Consider the following 22,663-nt stretch of genomic DNA (forward strand, 5'->3'; position numbering starts at 1 on the left):
AGCACGACCCGCCTGGGCCGCCCATGGTGGCGATTGGATGGAAGCGTGCCCGAGCCCATGTGTTCGGATCCGCGGGAAGCCACGCATGGACTCCACACCCTGTGCTTGGCGACAGCGCAGGCTGGATGTCAAGCCACCAAAATTTCTGCTGGCCTCGGTCCTACGGCGCTTTTGGGAGACCCATGGGCGGGCAGCTGCCGGTCAGTAGTGCCGGAGACATGGCAATGGCAGAGCGCACGACATGCTGATGTTGCGCGTCGTAGCCGAGGATCCGTGGGCTGTTGCTCCTTGGTCGGCTCAAGTGTAGTTGTATTTGGCATTCGACGTTTCAGCGCTGCGACTAGTCTGCCCATCCAGGGAAACTCTAGCAATCTTTGTAGCGTATGTGGGGCAAACCCTGCTGTCATCTTGTCTTCGTCTCGCGCAAACGCGCATCACACGGGCTGCAGACGGCTGCGGTCATCGGAAGTCGGGAAAGCTCGGGAGAATTGCATTGCCAGGATCGGTCCCAATCAGACGTTCGGAGAAGCTGAAGCGAGAAGCCAAACGAAAAAAAAGGCGACCCCAACGCTCTCACATCCCGCGGACCCAATGGAGGATTCGCGGAATGTTCCATTGCTCATTTCCCGTCTTCTGAGAAGCTTCCACGCCATCAGCAGATCCACCTCTTCACCGTCTGGTCGACTCTAGCCTCTCCAGGGTCGTTCGCTAGCTGCACACGCCGTTGATAGCGTGCCATTGTAGTTTCATTGGTGGCGCGGGTGGGCAGTTGAAAGCGGATTTGACCCAATTGTCCAAATGTGGGTCTTGCCGTGTCGCTGTTTCATTGTGTTTTATGCGATCGTGGGGGGTTGGGGGGTTGGGGGGACTCCAACACGGATACGAAATCGTCCGAGTGCAGGCTTGGGAGTAGCTGCACGGTGCGCAACCATGCCGTGAACCTATAGGTTGCCTTGACCTAGCGCAAAAGTCGCAGGATCGTGGCATGGTCGTCCCTAGCAATTCCCGCAAGATCGCGCTCTGCCGTTAGGCACAAGATCGAGGAGTCGGTCAACGCCCCTGCTTTGGGAACGCCCTTCGCGGTGCCCTTTTTAGATGCAGCCAAGTACTCTACAGGCTTATCGTTGCTGTGCCGCGTGTCATGGTGAGTTGTAGCTTGCCGTCAGATTTGTGAAGAACATGTTGTTTCATGTAGCGCGGTTGTTTGAGGCGATGTTTAGAATTCGAGGCTCTATGAATGATTGCGAACCCGACATCTTGGCCAACGGTCTGGCAGCCACAAAGGATTTTGTGAACATGCTTGGACGAGCCGGGTCACCCCTCAATGCTCAACCTTCATGTTTGATTGGTATGGCTGATACATGATGTGCTGGCCTTGCTCATTCATCATCTGAGATTGGCCATGTTGCGCATGCATCATGGGCATTTCACCGCCATGGCTGACCTGCGGGGGGTAGCCTTGTTGGGGTCCCACAGCATATGAGCCATAGGGTGCCGAAGTGTGGTGCTGCTGGTGTTGAGCAGGAGCCTGGCCCTGAACCGATTGATGGTGCATCGGGACACTCATGTGTCGCTGGTACTCTGAAGTATGTGGAGAAGGGTGTGAGGTGGGCGTACCGTATCCCGACATCGGCATAGGTTGTGACGTGACCATGGAAGCGTTCTCAAGAGGATACGACATGGCCCGGGCGTTGCTCTCCATGACATATGGGCTCGGGTAGGACATGCTCGGCTGCTCGACTGCATGAACCGATGGATCCTGCACTGGCATCGAAACCTGGTGGTGTTGCTGCGGTTGCTGCTGCTGTGGTTGCTGCTGCTGCTGGGGGTGGCCAGGGTGAGGGCTCCAGCGAACAGCCTCGTGTTGAGGCGCTTGAACTTCGCCCATGGCTGGTGGGGTATCGACATGTGGTGACGAGACATGTTGAGCATATGTGTGCTGTGGCTGCCAATGTGCTGGTTGTGAGACGGGCGTCGCAATCTCTGGTACAGAGTGTGCGCTCCTTGCAGTCCCAGTTGACATCCTCCTGGGCTGGCTGAGCATCTGAACGCGGTCGCTGGGCGAGGGTGCCCCTGGTCGGTGTTAGTGAAAATGCACTTCCATCACATTGGATTTCAGACATGAAGTTGGCGTTATCGTCTCGCCTGGACAGCAAAAGCAAGCAAAATGTTACAGGTGCTGCACGCCGCTAAATGGGAGCGGGGCCAACCAAATCATGGGAATCGAGACAGTGGGAAAAGAAATGTGTAATGATGCTGCGAGAACGACGGTGGCTGCATTCGAACGGCTGCGGCCCGAGGCACCAAAAAAAGCAACTGAAGCGGCTGGACCACTTCACTGGTGGAACAATTGGACAGTGCTTTGGGGGGGGAGGGAGAGAGAGAGAAAGGGAGAAATAAAGTTCATCACATACCAGCACCTTGTTCTGGAACACCAAGGGTAGAGACTGCATGCGACAAGCGTGCGCGTAACATGCCGTTTTCTTGCTCGAGCTCCTCGTTTCTTCGGATAAGATCCATCATCTTGGTGGAAGAGTTGTTCTCGAGCTGGGCTGTGAGGTCACGAACTTGGCGCTCGAGAGTGTCAATGTGGTCTTTTGTTCTCTGACGAATGGCTCGCTGTGCTTCTCGGTCGTTTGCCCGCTTCCGCTCCAGCTGAGCAGCAGTGAGCGTCGTGACGCTGCGTGTTCCAGCTCTCGATGGACGCTTCTTCGCGCCGGGGGTAAGTTGCCTGGCCTCGGAGCCAGACGAATGGCCCTCATAGGGCGGGGATCGCTTCTGTTGATCCATGTGAGGTGAGTGGTAGCTGGAGGTACTCATGTGGTCACTCCTGTAGGCGATGGGGTCTCGGTAGTGAAGGATTGAAGTCATCGAGGATCCGCGAGAGGCGGTGAAAGTATATGCGATGTCGAGGTTGCTGTGTCAGCGGTGTCCCAAACAAAACGCGGTCCAAGCGCTATGTGAATATATCAGGTTATGCCGGCTGTGAGTGATGAGCTGTTCCCGGACCTCGAAGAAGAGGGGGAGGGGAGAGCAATGGAGACAAGAGGGATGATGTGTTGTGGGGAGTGGAGCCGGGTAGTGTATTAAGAGGACGGGAGAATAAAAGCCAGTGAAAGAAGAGGATAATTTTTTTTCCTTAGCAAAGAAGACGAGGCGGCAAGGCCGAATGGGCGAGACGGAACTGTAGAAAGACACGACTGAGAGCGATGCAAGACATGGCTGGCATGCGCCTATAACTTGCTATCAGGGCCATTGGGAGTAGCGGCGGCCTCTGCGTACCATGCTTCGACCCTAGACTAGCGTTGGCTCGCTGATCCTGGCTCTAGGTGGATAGCCACACAACGTGGGCTCTGGGGAAATCGTTTCACTTTAGCTCGTACATTAGTGACTTCCAGGCTTGAGCGAGGCATAGCGGTGCGCCCAGCTTGCGGCCAGTCGCTTAGGACAGGCAAAGGGCCTCGATAAGTCAATAAAGTCTCAACGGTGGTGGCAGCTGGGCGATTGAAGCCTCGCCCAACGTGCATGTGCATAGCGACAGCTGGCTGTTCTGGAAAAGCGCTACGAGGTGCTTTGGGCCGGGACATTGCACACCCCCACCAAGGGTGGCATGGCCGAGTTCCTGCGCGACACACGTCCTCGGTCTACCTTGGGTCGGATGCGAGGTGGGCACAGAGGAGCAGCACGACGGGACCCACCAGGACAGGTTCAGATGGGCGCGCATAAGACGGAAGAGCGAGGGCTGTGATGTCGCCATGACCGCTTGCCAGTCAGGTAGCTGGTCGTGTTTGCGGACCGTAGCGAGGTTTGGGATGACAGACCAGACACGGACAAATTGTGACGTTTGAAGAGCGCATGGCGTGGGCTCCTGCGGCGGCGACGTGAAGCGATACCAGGATGCAAGGGTGCCACCGCCCGGCCAGGACGGCCAGGAGAAGACGCGCACGTGGAAGCCCTGCATGCAGAAAAATTAGCCCGAGAGCGCCAAGCCGCCTGATACCCTGTCGCTGGCTGCTTCAGAGTCGGAGCGCCGGTCAAGACCCATGGATGCAGAGTAGAGGGTGTCGAGCGTCTCGCAATTGCGCGCACCCTCGAAGGGGGGCCCGCTGTGGATCTCCCAGGGCAGCATCAGCACCAGCACCAGCACCAGGCCAACACCAGACAGGCACCAGGCCAGCACAAGCAGACAGGCTGGTAAATAGAAGCTACCTGGTAGAGACAGGCCCTGCCCGCCAGAATGACCTGTAGGGGGAGCCTGAACCTTGCCCGCCCTCGTCGTCGCGTCGATCATGCCCGGGGTCAGGGCCTTTGTGCTAGACCGTCCTCCTCCTCTTGCTCCGCAGAGGGCACGAAGCGCGCTGGCCCAGGATGCTTCCGAAGTACCTCCACGGGCCATGTCTACCTGCAGTGACATCTCGCATTGGAGCACCTTTGCCGAACTGCTACGGCTGCCACTACTGCTGCTAATCCTGTGTGCTGGTTACCACCTGTTGTTGCTGTAGGATTTGGGCGGGGGGTGCGTGCGTCTCCCTTCCCCCCTCACTCCCACCCCCTCCACTCGCAAACTTTATCGTGGCCTCATCGCCATCCAGCTGTGTTTCATGCCGTGTGCTGGCCATGCATGATGACTGCTAAACAGCTGCTCTGTCTAAATCGGGTGTGCTGCAGGGTGGGACGATTTCGTGACGGATCCGTCAGTCAGTCATTCGCAGGGCTTTCAATGCCGGGGCTCTGTGGGAGACGCATGGGCCCCAGCAGAACAAGACGGCGAGGGATACACAGAGGCAGCGACAGAGGCAGAGGCATGGAGACGGGACAGCGTCCGTGATGCGCTCCTCGTCAGGGCCCTTGTACGTCGACATGGTTAAAGTGGCCATGTTCGGAAGACTTGTGGCTGATGCTTGACCTGTCCCTCTTTTTTTGGCTCTCTCGCCCTCTTTTGTTTTTCCCTACTTATTATCCTTCACCGCAACAGGGATTTTTTTTTTGCTCAGGTCACGAGTACCAATCCAATGATGATCCGCCCAAGCTTATGCCGTCATTTTGGGGCAGCGCACACAGTGATGTGCAGTGAGGGCACCTCAACGATAGCCAAAGCAGTGCGCTATCCATGGCCTCCCCCCAGTTATTCGATAAAGCAAGAATCCTCCGAGACGCCCCTCACCGCTCTATAGACGACACAGCTGCACAGGGTGAGGCTATGTGGCTAGTAACCAGATGGGGACGGCTAGCGCTGGTACCTGGACATCTGTCCCAGCCACTCGACATGAGCTTGGCGCCGATATTGGACGATAGCGACTGTCGGTAAGTTTCTCGAGTGATGGAAAATGATGATGCACGTCGGCTGCGCTAGGCTTAGAAGCCGCCAGCCGCGAGCCGCGAAGAGAGAATTGACTGGCCGAGCACGCAATGAGGCGTTGTGACGGCATGACGGATATGAGCGCAGCAGTGAGAGGTGCTGGTAAGATGCATTTGTGTGTAGGAGGTGTGATTTTGTGGATGTTGGGGGTGTGCGTGTGTACAGAGCCCGTGTTTGTGTGCGTGTGTGTAGTGAGTATGTGCGCATGCGTGGATAGGCCGACCGACGGGCGGGTAGTGTGGAGGGGCGAGAGTGGGGGGCAAGAAGGAAAGGGACAGCGCCGCACCAAGCTGCAGCAGCCATCTAATTGAGCCTAGTAAGAGCGTTATTTGACATCAAGAGGACCACCGTCTTCTATCTGAGACGGGAACGTCTTATTTTGTCAAGCAAAGCGCTTCATTTGCAATTTGCCTAGCACCAGCAGCACCAGCACCAGCAGCAGCGGCGGCGGCGGCGTAGAGGAAAGGGCATGGAGCGTGCGCGTTTCCCGGCAGTCACCGCAGTTAGCCTCATTGCCTCTGCTCATGCTCGCCGTTCGATTGCTGTTTCCGCCTCTGTTGCGTTTAGTGCGTCAATACGCCGTGGCGGCAGGAATCATGCAATATGGAACCATTTTTTTTCCTTACCCAGAACAGATGCAGGGCCCTTGGTGCGCCGCGGAGAAGCCACGCGCACTGCCCGTTGATACCGAAGCTGTCGCTGAAACCACGTCCAACTGCTCGAACGTGCATCACGACGGCAGCCACGGCAGGCCCAGGGAGCCCACCAGTCAGTCGTCAAACCGCCAGCCCGGCAATCCATCAAATCAGTCAGCCATCAGTCAGTCGGATGAATCGGACACGCCCACTTTGGACCTGGAGGAGCCCCTTGATGGCAGAGGCTGCCGTTCTGTGTGTACATATATGCATACTAGACGTAAGCATGTAAGTATGTACGGGTAGGGCAATATTACATACAGACACATCCGTGCAGGCTCCCGTGGCCCGGCGCGGCAGATCCATGGGCGTAGCAGTAGTTTGGCTCGACTCCTACCTATCATCTCACCCACACTCGCCCGGCTGGTTTGCCTCCAATCGCCTCTAGCTGGTGCGTGTGAGCCAGGAACCCACGACTGTACTACCAGTCGGGACGTGTGGTGGCTGCACATCACCGCGACGCCTCTAGGCAGGCAGAGGGGCGGAGTGTCGATGGTGCCCGGCCCAAGTGCCGTCTTACATACATTAACATTGGATACGCAACTATACGCAACTAAGTACGTAGGCAGTAAGGAGGTAAAGTATCATGGCTGTCTGTGTAGTATTACTTACATGGCAGGGTCAAGCCCGGCCATCCATGTCAAATGCGACGTACGACACAGTGTCCCGTCGGCGATTGCGCAACCAGACTTGCATTGCCTGGCGGGACCAGCGCGCTCAGCTTGGTCGCAGAATGGGAATGTAAACATGGTCTGTCGATCCAAAAGTGTAATGCACGCCGCCGAACGCCCCCCAAAAGGGTCATTTCGTCCCCCCTCGCGCCGCCCCAAGTCTCGCTACCAAACTCTGGACGCCTGGCTCCGCCTCGATGCCGGAGTTGAGCCGATTTTCCGCCATGAAGCAGGTGCAGATGCCCACTACGTACTACGCGAGAACGACGGCTGCTAGACACGAACTCAATTCACGGGCTATGGCGGCCTTGCAGTGTCTAGTGGCCCTGACTTGGGGGTCGGCCACGAGGCTCTTCCTCTCTGAAACAGGCTTGTAGAATTTAGACTTTTGCGGGGCCCGCATCCTGGCATCCTGGTATCCTGGCATCCTGGCGTGCCCGACGACGGAGTGGATGGTAGTGGATGGTAGTGGTGGTGGCCTGTCCCACCTGGCCTCCTCTCCCTCCACGGCTGCACCGCTACTGTTGGCTGCTGTTGGCTGCTGTTGACTGCTTGCTGGCTGGCTCCTTCCCATCCACCACTGACTGCCCTCCGCCCACCGCCCTCCGCTCTCCGTCGGCTGCCCCTCTCCCCCTCGCTAATGCCGTCCCTCCCTCCGCTCCTTCCTTCCCTTACCGATCACGCTTACCGACACCTTCCGCCAAGGCACGAAGCTTGCGCCATCAGCTCTCTCCGAACCTTCTAGCTTGCAGGCTAGAAGGTTACTCTACAATGGCGCAACCATGGTTCCTCTGCAGCCAGACAGTCCGTCGCCCGTCTGGCAATTAGATTTCTCTTTCGCTTTCAAAGCCCACCGCCCTCCGCCCTCCGCCCACACAGCCCTGCCCACACACGAGACATCCACCTGTCCAGCTCAGCCCCCCCAGCTGCACTGTACCCCATGTCTTGTCAGCACTCTCTGCACTTGAATCAACAATAAACATCATGCATCACCGACGTAATTGCGGGGTACGTTGTACTTACTCACACACTGATTCCGTCCCTGGTGGCGTCTCAAACCCTGCATCAAGGGGTGTGAGAGGGCAGGGGCATACCTAGCCATGCACGTCTGGCTGTAGTACACATTCGCTTGCCTTTGACCCTTTCAGCTGACCTGCATCTGTCCTTTCCATTACTGGCCCAGCATCACTTAGGCTGCAGTCAACCAGGTGTTTGCTCAACGTCGGATTCAACATTGCGACCATGCCGCGCCAGAATCAACGGGAGAACCGCTACTAAGACTACCCTAACATGGCGCCATGCTCCGGGTCTAAATGACGTTGAGAGGAACAGCTGTATCCACACGGGGCTCCATAGGGCTTCATGGAGGTGAAAAAAATCAGCGCGTCTTTCAGCTTGCCGCACGTGGTATGAATGTGGATAAGGCAAAAAGCCACTACGAAGTCAGTCCATATCTGCCATGGCAGAAAGAGACAAAAAAACAAAACAAAAACACCTCTAACGCTAGAAACGTGCTAGAAGCGCCTAATGCATTTCAGCTTCTAGTAGATGATTTGATGGCGTTTCCTGCCGACTACGCTGAAGCACGCCACTGCCGTCGCCATCTCCTACTCCTTTTTGATGTACTTGTCAAAGATTTTCGAAATCTCGCGCGCACTCTTCTTAGGGTATCGCTTCTGTCCGCCCTTGTAGTCGACATAGGTCACGCCGAAACGCGTCGTATAGCCCTCGGCCCACTCGAAATTGCTACAAAAACTCATGTCAGCATACATACTTGTGATCTTATTGCTTCTAACTCGCCAAACACCAGGTTTGGTTCAGTTTGAAGCTAGGAGAAAAGGTTCGGTCTGCCAGAGCTTCTCCGGCCATCCGCTTACAGCTCAATATCCCCGTCGAGAAAAGCGGGTCGTTCAGGTATAGGCATAGTATACGCGCAGCAAAAAGAAACAAGAGGGAAGGAGGGGGGGGGTATGAATAAGTGGATCAACGTACTCCATCAGACTCCATGCAGAGTAACCCCTGACGTCTACCCCATCCAAGGTATGGGCATCGGCCAATGCACCAATGTAACCCCTAAAGTATTCACACCGAAACTCATCGTCAAGCAGCTGCTCCAGAGGCAGATCATTCTCGCCCTTGAGACTGGTGCCGTTTTCTGTCACGTAGAATGTTGGGCCTCCGTACCGGTCACTAAGCCACTTGATCAGTTTCCTGAAGCCCAACGGCATCGGCCGTAGCCACACGGATTGTGTCTCTGGGCCAATCCATTCGCCTTTCTTATTCTGATGCAGAATATCAAGGTTTCCGACGTGGTCATCCAGCTCCGGCTCAGTATCCCGGTGCCTAATATAATGGGCACAGTAATGATTCATGCCATAGAAATCGTTGCTACCTTTGACCAGGGCCGCTTCATCCGACGTGAATTCTGGCAATCGATCGCCCAATTGCTTACGCATCGAGTCTGGGTACTTGCCAAAGTAGACTGGGTCTCCAAACCAGCAGATGGCAAATTCAATTTTCCGGTCGCACGCTTCGCGGTCCTTTGGATCTTCGGGATCCCACGGCTCCGTCCAATCCCCTATACGGACATGTATCAGCATACCAATATATTCATGCGGCGTCTTTCAAGGCCCATTCTGACATGCTTTCCCCACCACCGCGTACATGCATGCGCGGACTGCGTGCGTGCACGCGAGTAGAGTTTCTGTTTCTGTCTACATGGCATCTGGACGCGAGGTGATCGCTTACCGTTTAGAGTAATCCCAATCTGGCCTCCATCCTGCGCCTTAAAGTCGTCGCGATAGGCCTTGACTGCCGCACCATGAGCAATGAGGAGGGAGTGTCCGACGATCCATGGCTCCCTCGCGCTGTCTCCTTCAGCGCTCTTGGTTCGATCGCTGCAACGACCAGGAGCAAACAGCCCAGTGCCATAGCCAAGTACCGAGCTGCACCATGGCTCGTTAAAGGTGATCCAATATTTTACTTTTGACCCAAATGCCTTGAAACACACCCTGGCATAGTTCTCGTAGTCCTTTACGAATTCGTCCTTGTTTAGCATGCCCCCATATCGCTTGTGTAGCTCATCGGGCAAATCCCAATGAAACAGGGTTATCATGGGCTCGATGCCGGCAGCACGGAGCCCATCGACCAGCTTGATGTAGTATTGCAGACCCTTTTCGTTTACTGGGTCATTGCGTCCACCAAGCGGAATGATGCGGGACCATGAGAGGGAAAAGCGGTAAGACTTTGCGCCAAGTTCCTTCAACAGTGCAATGTCCTCGTCAGCACGGTGGTAGGAATCACAGGCCACATCGCCGGAGTCTCCTCCAGCAATCTTGCCCGGAATGCGGCAAAACGAGTCCCAGATGGAATCGGCACGACCGTCTTCATGCGGTGCGCCTTCGATTTGGTAACTGCAGATTCCAAAACTCAGCATGTGACAATCAAGTGGCCCTTCCTTGCGGGCGGGGTACTTTTGAGTGGAGAAAGGCCTGGCTAAACGAACCTCGCTGTTGCAAACCCCCAAAGGAAATCCTTTGGAAAGTATGATTGCGACATGATGAGCTGCGGTATGTCCAATCTCTTCAAGTGTGTTCTATACTGAATGGTCTAAGTAGAGAAAAGGAAGAAAGAGATGACAAATTTCTCGAGCTCCTAGCAGCGGGACGGCTATTACTTCTTCATATACGTGGGACCGGACTGCAGCGTTGGCTGCGGAGGACGTCCCGCGGTAACCGTCATTCACCCAAGGACAAGAGCTTAACAAGAGGCGCAGTAGGACAGATGAGGATCTTGGTATGGTCTCGTTCCACTCTGGTAGGCTATATTCAATTTCTCCGTCTCCTCAATGGCTCATTCAGTTCAGCGACCCCGCTTGGCCGGCTCACCGACGGGAGGTTATAGCTTCATCCCACATGACGAAGCTGTACCTTTGCGTCCATTCTGCCCGTCAGGATTCACAGTGGCTAGGGCGGTCAGTGGGATTGCGGGCCGGACATTCAGCCTGCCTATTATCCTCCCACAAGTGGCGCAGCGACGTGACTTGGAAGGAAGTGATGTTTGAAAAATGTGGCATGGCGGGGTACTGGGCAGCTCCAGGCGGATCTCTTTCCCTCACTCTCTCCTCGTATCACCCGCCCTCTACCCCAGGATATAACACCGATGAGTGTGTTCCGCCTCTGCTCATTCGCGAACACCGGAGTGGATGACGTTGTGCGATGGAGAACGTCGGAAACGATGCTCTACACGTGGTAACCGATACGAGGATATGCCTGCAAGGACCACGGGAGATGTGGCTATACCGTTTTGAGCAGAACTTCCGCAGGTACAGTATCTCGCGCTCACGGCTTGAGTAACAGTTCAATGTCGGAATCTCACTCGTGTTACGTGCTACGACAGCACAGCGAAGCGTATATAATGGGCGAATGCTGGGGAAAGGAAATGAGATAGTATCGCAGTGTTGGATCAATCGCATAGAACCACCAAACGACTCACGATGATGCTATCTGCATTGCGAACCATCCGATCTCCGACGACACGAGCTGCGACACAGGTGCGCACAGTCGCGACACAACCGCAGAGGCGCGCGGGCGATATCTCGGATGCTTTTGCCTCACTTTCGGGACACGACTTCAAGCCATTGACACCTGAATATGCAGACCTCAAAGCCCGTCTGATTCGGGGTCACGAAAGTGAAGTTCGGGATTCATGGGATCGCCTTCTTCGCAACCTGCGCGATGAGATTCCGCGCATTGCTGAGCAAGGCAGCAAGGTCATTCCGGAAATTGATTTCAAGGATATCGACAATGCGCCTGAAGTTTTTAGTAGTCAGCTGCGAGAGAGAGGTGTCGCTGTTGTGCGGGGCGTAGTGTCGGAACAACAAGCATTACAGTGGAAGGAGGATCTCAGAGAATATATCCGGCAGAACCCTCAGACAAAGGGTGGGTATTTGAAATATTCCATGCTTTTATTACGACTGACAATTGAACAGCTTTTCCTGCCGACAATCCTCAAGTATTTGAGCTCTACTGGTCGCGCCCTCAGCTCCTCGCACGCGGAAACCCTAATCTCCTCAAGGCGCACCGCTTCCTCATGTCATTTTGGCACAGCAGTAATCCACATATTCCACTTTCTACAAAGCACCCGATAAGCTATGCCGACCGTCTGCGCCTGCGCCAGCCCGGTGATGCCAGATTCTCAATTGGACCCCACGTTGACGGCGGCAGCGTCGAGCGCTGGGACGAACAAGGATACGGACTTGGAAAAGTGTACGACTCGATCTGGAAAGGGAAATGGGAAGAATTTGATCCCTGGGAAGCCAGCTGCCGTTTACCCATTGTTCCCGATCTCCACCAGGGCGTCGGAGCCTGCAACGCCTTCCGCATGTTCCAAGGCTGGCTCTCGCTCTCCACAACCCGCCCACTTGAAGGCACCCTCCTCGTGAACCCGCTCTTCGCCAAGGCAACAGCATACTACATGCTGCGCCCCTTCTTCTCCCCCAAACGCGGCGTCGAACCAGGCGCACAAACCGCATCCGAAGCAACCACCAACACCTCCGCTTTCCTCTCCCCAGACAACTGGGAAATGGACTCGCCGCAAACATCCTGGATCCACGGCGCAACACCCGGTCACGGACAGGAACTCTCAAACCTACTCCACCCGCATCTCCACCTCCAAAAAACAATGGTTCACGTCCCGACGGTCCGACCCGGTGACTACGTCGCCTGGCACTGCGATACCATCCACAGCGTCGACAAGAAACACCAAGGCACTTCGGATTCTAGCGTCCTATACATCCCCGCTTGCCCCATGACAGAAGATAATGCGAACCATCTCGTTCGCCAGCGCAACACCTTCGTCAACGGTACCCCCAGCCCGGATTTCGGAAGCGGCATCGGCGAGTCCGAACATGTCGGTCGCGTTTTGCCCGACGAGATGCAGAAGCTTGTTGGGGACGAGGGATGTCGTGCTATGGGGCTGCTAGAGTGGGATAGCGAGGAGCCTGGGTTGGGTCCCGGGGAGAAGGTAATACTTGATCGGGCGAACAAGATTTTGGGTTTTTATGATTGAAATGGAGGTGGTGAGTGGGATGGGGGGGGGGGGGTTTCTCTTTTCTATATCTTCGTAATGTCTTGTGGGGTTAGTGGAAAATAGGTCTATATATCCACTATATTCTTCTCCTTACACTCCGCCGTTTCTTGAAATACGAAAGAAAGAGAGTTTGTGCAAGTATATGTTACAAGTGTCTACGTGATACTTACTTTGTAATCCCAATCCACTCTAGCTAGGTTCGTCACAGTCTCCAAACTCATACGCTGCACTCCCCCCCCTCTTTATCCATGCTTCCCCCCCTTCACACTGTTTGCTGTATATGCAACATGCCCGTGTCCCTCGCACACCCACATCTACCTACCCTTCCACACTTCCAACTTTCTCTTCCGTCATTGCATTTATATGGATTATATTGGATTATACGTAGTTATCTCTGAAGTAACTAGATACACTGTAGTTTTCTCTCTCTCTCTCTCTCGGAATTTGCGGGAGTCCACAAGGAGAAGGTAACAAGGAAAATTTCTGCGGCACTTTAAAAAAAACTCTAACCCCCCCCCCCTCTCTCTCTCTCTTTCTTCCCACAAACTGCCAGGGCTTGGTGGAAACATTTACAAATCTTTAATATAGAATATAATCTTTAAAATTAACATCTCTCCTGGTCCTGGAGTTCCTTTTTTTTGTTTTTAGAAGAAAAAAAGGAGTGAGAGGGAGAGAGGGAGAGAGAGGTTCAAACTCTTGATCTTGCGAAATATCCTTGGTATTGTAGTGAAAGGAATTTTGGTGCTATTTCTCTGTCTATCGTATGTTGTTGTGTATTACTCGTTTCCGGCTTAGCGAGAAGGAATGAAGAGGGAAAGCGAGGTACCAGATATACCTGCGGCGTAGGGAGGTGGAGAGGTAGGGTTGTAGGCTGTGGTTGGGATTTATGAATAGATGGGATCGATGGAGGTGTGTGTATGTGTGAGAGGAGGGTAAGGGAGATCCGTGGGTGGGATGGAATGGACATGGGGGAGCATGAGGTAGGGCAGATGTTAGAATGGGATGGTTGATGAGAAGTGACAGTGACAATGAGGTCATACTCCCTTCTTCTCTCTCGAGTTAAGATGTTCGTTGGATGAAGAGGCATAGGAAGACAAATAACCCAAGCAATACTCAATCAAGAACCACACATATACATCATCATCATCATCATCTCCTACTCTCCCCAGCATCTTGTGTTCTCACCTTATCCCATCCCCCCCTTATCAGCCTTCAAATTCACCATCACATACACGCACAGCACACAACCTACACCACTACATTCAAGGAAAAACAAAAGAATGAGATTTTATGAAGCATCAAGTCATTTCCACAACCCTCTCCTTCTCTCCTCCACTCTTCATCCATGCATCTACCCGCCTTCCTTCTCTCTTAGTAAGCAAAAAAAAAACACAAACGCCAACAATACCCTTAAAACAGGAAGGCAAAAAAAAAGGTAAACCAAAAAGAAAGTCAGGAAATAGGAAACGATAGAAATATGATATACCAGTAGCCCCCTTTCCGTCTTTCCCACCGTCTTCTTTATCATATTCAGCTTTGTCTTTTTTCTTCCTCTTCCTCTTATTCGTCTTTTTTTTCCCCATTCTCTTAACTACCCAGTTTCATTTCTTAGCAAACCGAACAAAAAAACAACCATCAGTGCCGTATCACTCTCCTCCTCTCTCTCCCCCACTCTGCTATGGAGAGAAAAAGGGGGTCAAGCGAACGGAACTGAGCAGTGCCAAGGTAAATAAGAGATAAGGCGGGTGGAAAAAACGGAGTACGGGGATTGTGGAAAGTGGGGATTGCGAATAAGGGGGAAGGGGAAGGGTAGAGGGTTAGAAGGGTGGAAAGAAGGGGGAGGTGGTGGGAGAAGGGAAAGGCAAAGGGAGTGAAGGAGCGAGAAGATCATTTGAGAGGGAGATTTTGCTGGTTGATGAAGCAAGTAGCTGGTGGTAGTGTAGTAGATGATGTTGTAATATCGGTAGCGATGACATGTGCGAGTGCAGTAGGACAGGAGAAGAATGAGTTGGTAGCGATAACATGTGTGTAGTAGGAGACAGAGTAAGGTGTGTAGATCTCGAAAGATACCTAATGGAAGGAAGGGGGGGATAGAGGAGTAGGAGAATCGGAAATCCAAAAAAAATCCTGAAATTTTGCAATTGAGAGCAAAAAAACGAAAAAATAAGATAGTAAAGGAAAAACGTAGCGTCCACTCGGGTTCAAATAAGGGGGGGGGAGGTTGAAAACGCAACACACACACACACACATACATGATAAAAAAACACCAAAAGAAAATGAGAACGCCCACTAGATCCCTTACACCCCCCAACCCACCCGGCACCCAACAACCAACAACACCACCCCCCTCACGAAAAGAGGGTGTGAAACAAAACAAAACAAAACAAAGAGGCCAACCGAAGTTTCCAAAAAACCCCAAGCCTGCTCCGTTATGCTCCGGATAAGAGATAAAAAGCGATCGAGACGGTCGATAACGACACGGGTATATGGAAACGATTTTTGGGTTTCAAATGCCACCAACCACACAGCCTGCCAACCACCGCTACTTGCCCACCGCTGCTGCAACTATGATATGCTTGGTCTTTTTAATAAACCAACGGCTTTCGACTTACGCTATACTTCTGTTGCACCGGCGAAGTCAAAGTCGCCAAAGTTGCCGAGACCGTCGTTGTCACCAGTGTGCAAAAATGAATCAAAGTCAAACGTCTCGAGCGCGCCACCGTCGTCGGGGAAGTTGAGGCCAAGGTCAAAACTGTTAGGCTATTAGGGTGTTAGCAAATGTACCATGAAAGACATCAACGCAGTAAACGCACATCAGGATCAATGCTGCCAAATGGCTGACCACCTCCATTGTCCATGGGTTGGTCGGCGGGCGCTGGTGGTTGCACAGGCTGCTGTGGCTGACCATTTTGTCCCTGGGTGAAAGACTGCTTATGGACTGGCGTGATTGGAGCCACGGGAGTGGAAGACGTCGGAGTAGGAGGCTCTTCACCGTTTGTTGCTGCTGGAGTCGCACCTGTATTCGCCCCTTTCTTGTTTGCGGGCTTCTACAATCAACATCAATGTTGCTCAAGGGTGGAATGGAAACTAGAAACTTTACCTTATTGTCCTTAGTAGGCTTCTTCTTAGGATTGGCCTTGTTGGTTTGAGATGGGGTCGGTGGGTTCGGGTTGGACTGTGACGGAGAGGGCTCGGGTCGTGGTTGTTCGTTCGTAGGTGCTGGGGGCGGTGGCATTTGTTGGCGCTGCTGCGGGTTCTGGCCCATGGGTCCTCCCATTTGCTGTCCACCAGGCATCATGCCAGGCTGAGGGCCACCACGCCAGCCATTCTGTTGCATCTGCCCGTTACGCATAGCCTCCATTTGTGCGGGTGTTATCTGTTGACCACCAAAGTTGGGTGGTTGCGGATGTGAGCTCGGGGGACGCATGCCCATTGGGCCGTTTTGAGGCATTCCCTGAGGATAGAACTGCGGGGGCATGCCCGGGGGGGCCAGGCTAGGGTCAAAGTTCATGTTCGGTGCGGGAGATGCGCGCTGCTGTCCCATGATGCCTTCTGGCATGGGGGAGCCAGGGAGATTCTGCTGACCCAACTTGGGCGTACCCCGCTTCATCTGGTCGGCGGGATTGGGTGAAGGACCGCCAGCTCTGCTACCTTGTGGTGACATGGCTGCCCCAAAACCTGGGGCGCCCATGACACCCTGCTGTGGGTGACCGGACTGATTGTCCTGCTCCTGTCGTGCCATGAGTAATCGCTTCTTGTTCTGTTGTTCGAGAAGCATAAGCTGCATCTGGTAGTCCTGCAGGGCATGGTTGCCTTGCTGAGGTGCACCTGGAGGGTTGGTGGGCATATTGCCTGGTCGTGGCCCGTTGCCAGTAAAGAGGTTTTCTTGACCTTCAAGGCCGGGCTGGGCCATTGGAGAGCCTTGGACGCCAGAGTTCATACCCTGGGGGGACGACGTGTTACTCATTGCCACTCTGTGTTGATGGGCCAGGCTTTGGGCATATACCTCGATATTCTTCTGCTGCGCACCTGGGCCTTGCGGCATGAACTCGTTGAACTGGTTGTTGGGCATGTTACCAGCGTTCATACCACCTGTATGACATTGTACGTTAGTTGACATAGTGGGTCAGGGTCTTGACAAATGGACGTACCACCATCGACACGCGGACGCTTGTTTGGGGACGGAGCATTCTCGTTGGATCCGGGCGAGTTTGGACGTTGGCCATTCATGTCCATGCTTGAGCCGTCTCGCTGCATCTGCGCCGCCATCATGCCGGGGCCCTTCATCTGCTGCATACCCGCCATAGGGTTGCCGGTGCTGCTGCGCGGTTAGCGGGATGGTGTTTGAATAGCACGAAGGAGGTGCAAAGCAAAACATACGGTCGGTTGTTGTTCATGGCTGCCGCCCGCTTAAGGTCGGTCTGGTTACCATTGGTCATTGCGCCGTTTCTCATCATCTGGTATTGCGCGTTCATAGGGTTGTTCATCATCATGCGCTGATTTCGCTGCTCATTCTGCAGCTGGCCGAGGTTCTGAGAGGTTCGGTTAGTGGGCTGCTATACGTGTAAATGAGCTGGGACAAGATTTCCACCTACCCGATTGTGACCGACGTATTGGATCGCGTTCTTGGAGGCATTGCTGCGCGGCTTGGTGGCCGTGTAAATGTCCCAGAATTGGACCCACCAGTCGAGTAGGAAGGAATTGTCTGCGACCTGGTTGGGGGGCAGCGAAGGAAGAGGCAGGTCGTCTATCTGCTCAATCGCGTCGGCGCCATTCATCTTGCTGTTTGGGCTGGCCTTTTCGGTGGCCATCTTCATGTCGCATTCAAGCATGGCGCGCGCCAGGTTGAGGTGTTTGTTCCGCAGAAAGTAGTCGTAGATGTACGTGTTAAGCTTCTCGGTGGGGTCGGTGCCCTTGCCGCCAGGTTGCGCCATGTTGCGCATCATGGGAGTGCCATCGACGGCGCCGTTGTTCGCATTCATGGCCGCCATCTGCGCCATTTGCTGTTGGTTCTGCATCGCGACGATGCGTGGGGGGGGCGGGTGCGGCAGGCGCGGAAGACGGGTGGGGAGTTAGCGATGGATGCGCGGTGCTAGCAATAGACGCGATATGTGTCGTGCACCTCGGTGCTGGATGGACGGGCTACAACAGCATGGGATGTCGTCGCCACGGGAGATCGGAGCCGGAGCCGGAGCGGCGTGCCAGGGACCTGCTCAGCCTGCGAGAGACGGCGACGAGGCTGTAGGCGCGCAAATCGTGGGCGGGCGGGATGGAGGGCAGCCGGCAAAGGGTAGCGACGGTGGTGTCGCGATGGAAAAGGCGGCGGCTGATGCACGGTATGGGACTGGGGGTTAGCGTGAAGGAAGGACTTTGAGAGGGGATGTCAGCGGCGCGCTCTGCACGGAGGCTGCCAAGAGATGGGATCACGACAACAACGACAACGACAACCGGAGATGCGCCTACGTGATGGAGCGCGTCGGGCGACAAAAAAGCTCGGAGGAATAGTGGACAGGTCGTGGGAAGTTTGTGACGCCCCGGGAATCGAGGGGAAGGGCGGCGGCCGCTCGCTGAGCTGCGCCAAGTCACGTCCACGTGACTGAGTATTATTAGACTTTGGCCTCGCACCAGCCTCCCCTTTGCGCACCCGCGCGCCCTCAGCAAAAACTGCACTTTGCTGCTTGCTTTTGGCCCTGCATTGGCTGCCCCCGACACGCCGCACGCCATTGCTGGCTGCTGTGTTGTCGCTGTCGTCGTGGTCGTCGCAGTCGCAGTCGTCAAGACAAGGCCCCGTTACACACCACGCCCCGACGGGCTACGAGGGTGCGTGGTGGGGCATGTGCATGTAACGCGACCTGCACACCTCGACGGCGCCGTCTGCTCGAGCGGGAGACACAGCACAGTGTACGCAGTAGGTATACCTTGTTGGCCTCGCCCTGGCCCAGGCCCAGTCACCAGTCACCAGTCAATCCATCCTCAACCGTCGACAGATGCGCCCTCGTCAATACACACATTCACGCACGTGCAGAGCAAAAAGAGTGAGAGGTCCCCCTTTCCCCAATCAATCGTGTTGCCGGTGCGAGTGCCAGTGCAATTGCGCCATTGTGCAATTGTGCCCTCATGCGCCTCGCTGACCGCCTACAATCGTGCAATTCTATCCCTCGCAATGCATCGGGTCCCATGCCAAATGCAGCCTGCCCGACTGGCATAGACTTTAACACATCCATGGTGGCGGTGTGCAATTCTCTAGCAAACGGGGCCCTGTGCGCATCGCTGCCTCGTTGGTCAACTGACTTCACCTAGAGTCGTCCACACTGTACATGCCCCGTCTAGCAGCCGCTGTCCCTCATGCTCAAGACATCAATTGGAAAATGTCTCCTCTTCTCTCCTCTCCTCTCCTTTCACCCTCTCACCCTCTCACCCTTGCTCCTTGTCTTCTACTCATCATCCGGTGGCATCTCGTCATCAATGTAGCGAACTAGCGATATCCTCATCTCTGTCGTGTCGTTACCTCGTAGCACGTCACTGACAAAGTGTGCCTCGACTTGCATATGTACCTAGTTCGGAAATGAGTACATCGTTTATCTGCAATGTCGCTGCACAGTATAGTCCTGGGAAGACGTACCATCTCCAATGCACCCCGCAGTACACCCACTAATATGTTGGAGAACCATAACTCGTCCTGCGCACGCCCATCGTCTGGTAACTCGACGAAATCGGCAAGTGGGTTTTCTTCGAAGATGAGTGAGAATTGCTTGTTGTCGCTCGACCAGTTCGTAATGGTTGGGGTAATGTTGAGGAAGATTTTGAAGCCGACCTGTACTGCATATCAGCCACTGAACAATCAATCCATCTGCCACTTGACAAGGGCTACCTTGGAGATCATCTCGGCCACCTCTCGAAAGTTGGTGCAAGCAGGCGCGCTCGACTTTGCAAGGAAGTCCTCAATCAACCGTATTCCGATATTGTACCCCATGCGCTCCAGTTGCTTGTTGACGTCTGGGTAGTTGTATTCGTAGTCTTTGCATAGTTGTGCAACAATGGTTCCGTATGTGAGCGTGACTAACTCGGCACTGACTTTATCGACTCGTGTTCTTACACAGTCAGAGCCAGCAAACGTAAAGGTTTACACACAAGGCTTACTTCCATACTCTGACATGTATTAGCGCATCGTGAAGCAGGTGCCAGGCTTGTGGAGCTCACTCCTCGCCCATGCGGGCCGCTTTGGTTGACGAAGACATGGTTCACCCTGGCGGTTTTTTGGCGCAATGTACACGGTGGGCGAGGAGAGAAATTCTATAGACGTGGGGTAAGGCGGTATGTGAGGTTGCTATGATTGAGTCGTGTCGTCGGCGTCGGGGGGCACGCGGAGCAGCGTACCTAGCTCGGGCTGTGGAGCGTATATCTCTTGGCGCCGATCTACCCATGAGGAAAGTTCACGAGCTACTACCAGACCGCGAATTTGGACGCGACAAACCCGAAAACTCCACCACGAAACCTATATCACCACACATACTCCGCCATGTCTAGAGAAAAGCGACCCGCCAATGAGGCTTTTGGTACAAGCCAGTTGGTTAAGCGCACCAAGTCGGATGCCAACCTTGGAGGAAGCTCTGCAGTAGCTGTAGTCAACGGCTCGGGCGCAAATGGCGCCCTCATACAAGCGGTACGTTGCCACCGAGGATGTTTCTACACGAGTGTCAAGGCTGAAGGTAGCGATGCGCTGACAGGTCCTGTAGGGGTCGCGCTCCAGCGCACTGCAGTCGCCAGTCATGGAATTAACAGGCCACTCAGGCGAAGTCTTTGCAGCACGATTCGACCCAACAGGACAATGTATCGCTTCTGGCTCTATGGATCGTTCTATATGTGAGTTTGGCCCCAGATTGGCTGGGAAATACGTATTGACGGTAAACAGTGCTTTGGCGCAGCTCCGACACTTGCGAAAACTATGGCATCCTCACTGGTCACAAGCAGGCAGTACTCGACTTGCACTGGTCACGCGATTCCAGAGTTCTCTTCTCCGCATCGGCAGACATGCACCTAGCAAGTTGGGACGTCGAAACTGGAGAGAGAATACGAAGACATCCAGGTCATGAGGAGGTTATCAATTGCATGGATGTGAGCAAGCGCGGTGAAGAGGTGCTCGTGAGCGGTTCCGACGACGGCTATATTGGGGTAAGTGTTGCACACAGTATTGGGTATGGTGAGACTGGTCTAACAGCGGCAATAGATTTGGGACACTAGAACAAAAGATGCAGTAACCTTTATCCAGACGGACTTTCCCATAACAGCAATATGCTTAGCGGAAGCTGGAAACGAGCTATTCACAGGCGGCATTGACAACGACATTAAAGTCTGGGATCTGCGGAAACAGGCAGTGACATACACACTGATTGGGCACACCGACACAGTCACTTCGCTCCAAATGTCTCCAGACAACCAAACACTATTATCCAACGCACACGATTCAACTGTCAGGACATGGGATGTAAGACCCTTTGCTCCCGCTGACCGACGCATACAAACGTACGACGGAGCCCCTACCGGACAAGAGCGCAACCTCTTGAAGGCAAGCTGGGACTTCAAAGGCGAAAAGATTGCAGCTGGTAGCGGGGATCAGAGCGTGGCCGTTTGGGAGACACGAACAGGGAAACTCTTGCACAAGCTGCCAGGCCACCGAGGCGCCGTCAATGACGTGCGTTTCCACCCTCTTGGCGAACCCATTTGTAAGTTGAATCAAATTTCCTATGAGCCTCAATGCCTCGGCTGCATCTCCCAACGATGTCTGGATACCCTGCCAGAAGGTGGAACTAGACGGAGGGCGGTCCGTACACCCTCTCTGTCACTCTGTTTGTCTCCTGCAAAGCATCAAGCTGACTTGGCAATACTTAGTGGTCTCCGCCTCGTCAGACCGAAAGGTCATGGTGGGCGAGCTCGGCAAGTGAAAGGGTGAAGCTTCGGTATCTTGGCTACGCAGTTCTGACTCGAAGAGATGGGCGCGAGAAGCGTGGAGAAAGGCCCCAGTAGCTTCCGGCCCAGGTAGACGTCACGCAGACGTTTGTGGATAGGCTGGATACGCCGGTGCGACAGTTGACAGGGCTTGGGAGTCGCATGTACGCACAATGGTCGACGATGCAGCGAAAGCGACGAGTATGGTGATTGAGAGGATGCGTCGAAGAGAGAGAGACAGAGAGAGTTGGCGCAGCAGCGCAACCAGCCGTCGACAGCAGTCTAGCCAACAATCAAGCCGACGAAATTTGCTATAGCGCGGCTTCATGCCTTTATTACATTGTGCTAAGCGCACGACAATCTGCTGCCGCCTCGCAGGCGCGTTGCTAAAAGCAGGGCGTGGTGGTTGTGTAGACCTGATTGGGATGGGTGTTTCAGGCTCTTTTCCCGACAGCCAATCAAGGCCGGCCTTCCCCAGGTCTTTCCCTGAGCTGCGCTATTGCTGTCATCCACCACACGCCCGGGTGGCTCCAAAGCAGAATGCCCATGTCTACGAACGCGGTCTGTGCTACACGTAGGATCGCTGCTCCAGCCCACCCGCGTTTCATCGTTGCTCTCATCGCACTCTGACACGCGACTCGTCGCGAATACGCATGGCGCTCAATGCTTTCTCGACCGTGGTCGTCGTTGCTGTCCTTACCCATGTCCTAGTGCGACAGCAACTCTTCCTCCCCAACCGTGATGGCTCTATCGTCCTTTTCTTTCAGTCGTTGGTAGTTGGCAGCAGTGCTGCGCTCTGCCTGTTTCGCTTCTTTCTGTTCTTTTGCATTTGCTTGGCTCAGCTGGCTCTGGATAGCCTGCTTGCTATTTCACCCTTTATCCAGTACGATAATACTCTTCCA

General features: G+C 54.3%; 8 protein-coding genes across 8 annotated transcripts; 3 read left to right on the forward strand and 5 right to left on the reverse strand.

Annotated features, from left to right (window-relative positions):
- Nucleotides 1–1,321: 1,321 nt before the first annotated feature.
- COCMIDRAFT_107360 (uncharacterized protein) lies at nt 1,322–2,790 on the reverse strand (the record flags this gene model as incomplete). Its single annotated transcript, XM_007694294.1, has 2 exons — nt 1,322–2,073; nt 2,415–2,790. 2 exons carry the CDS (start codon nt 2,788–2,790, stop codon nt 1,322–1,324), a joined length of 1,128 nt encoding a protein of 375 aa, XP_007692484.1.
- A 679-nt stretch (nt 2,791–3,469) lies between these two features.
- COCMIDRAFT_30159 (uncharacterized protein) lies at nt 3,470–4,396 on the reverse strand (the record flags this gene model as incomplete). Its single annotated transcript, XM_007694295.1, has 2 exons — nt 3,470–3,955; nt 4,001–4,396. 2 exons carry the CDS (start codon nt 4,394–4,396, stop codon nt 3,470–3,472), a joined length of 882 nt encoding a protein of 293 aa, XP_007692485.1.
- An 870-nt stretch (nt 4,397–5,266) lies between these two features.
- Nucleotides 5,267–7,002, forward strand: COCMIDRAFT_30160 (uncharacterized protein; the record flags this gene model as incomplete). The annotated part of the gene is made up of 4 exons (XM_007694296.1): nt 5,267–5,304; nt 5,483–5,550; nt 5,747–6,286; nt 6,332–7,002. The coding sequence occupies 4 exons, from the start codon at nt 5,267–5,269 to the stop codon at nt 7,000–7,002; spliced, it is 1,317 nt and encodes a 438-aa protein (XP_007692486.1).
- Nucleotides 7,003–8,332: 1,330 nt separating this feature from the next.
- Nucleotides 8,333–10,283, reverse strand: COCMIDRAFT_107357 (glycoside hydrolase family 1 protein; the record flags this gene model as incomplete). The annotated part of the gene is made up of 4 exons (XM_007694297.1): nt 8,333–8,471; nt 8,718–9,303; nt 9,474–10,138; nt 10,231–10,283. The coding sequence occupies 4 exons, from the start codon at nt 10,281–10,283 to the stop codon at nt 8,333–8,335; spliced, it is 1,443 nt and encodes a 480-aa protein (XP_007692487.1).
- Nucleotides 10,284–11,220: 937 nt separating this feature from the next.
- COCMIDRAFT_107347 (uncharacterized protein) lies at nt 11,221–12,794 on the forward strand (the record flags this gene model as incomplete). Its single annotated transcript, XM_007694298.1, has 2 exons — nt 11,221–11,665; nt 11,716–12,794. 2 exons carry the CDS (start codon nt 11,221–11,223, stop codon nt 12,792–12,794), a joined length of 1,524 nt encoding a protein of 507 aa, XP_007692488.1.
- Nucleotides 12,795–15,428: 2,634 nt separating this feature from the next.
- COCMIDRAFT_107353 (uncharacterized protein) lies at nt 15,429–17,833 on the reverse strand (the record flags this gene model as incomplete). Its single annotated transcript, XM_007694299.1, has 7 exons — nt 15,429–15,575; nt 15,629–15,862; nt 15,916–16,758; nt 16,822–16,907; nt 16,967–17,133; nt 17,196–17,347; nt 17,411–17,833. 7 exons carry the CDS (start codon nt 17,831–17,833, stop codon nt 15,429–15,431), a joined length of 2,052 nt encoding a protein of 683 aa, XP_007692489.1.
- Nucleotides 17,834–19,249: 1,416 nt separating this feature from the next.
- Nucleotides 19,250–20,053, reverse strand: COCMIDRAFT_107345 (uncharacterized protein; the record flags this gene model as incomplete). The annotated part of the gene is made up of 5 exons (XM_007694300.1): nt 19,250–19,369; nt 19,438–19,629; nt 19,687–19,906; nt 19,956–19,964; nt 20,016–20,053. 5 exons carry the CDS (start codon nt 20,051–20,053, stop codon nt 19,250–19,252), a joined length of 579 nt encoding a protein of 192 aa, XP_007692490.1.
- Nucleotides 20,054–20,334: 281 nt separating this feature from the next.
- Nucleotides 20,335–21,757, forward strand: COCMIDRAFT_9232 (uncharacterized protein; the record flags this gene model as incomplete). Its single annotated transcript, XM_007694301.1, has 5 exons — nt 20,335–20,478; nt 20,552–20,678; nt 20,728–20,987; nt 21,043–21,538; nt 21,705–21,757. 5 exons carry the CDS (start codon nt 20,335–20,337, stop codon nt 21,755–21,757), a joined length of 1,080 nt encoding a protein of 359 aa, XP_007692491.1.
- Nucleotides 21,758–22,663: the final 906 nt, after the last annotated feature.

Source organism: Bipolaris oryzae (assembly GCF_000523455.1).
Source record: "Bipolaris oryzae ATCC 44560 unplaced genomic scaffold scaffold_208, whole genome shotgun sequence".
In the NCBI taxonomy this organism is placed as follows: domain Eukaryota; kingdom Fungi; phylum Ascomycota; class Dothideomycetes; order Pleosporales; family Pleosporaceae; genus Bipolaris; species Bipolaris oryzae.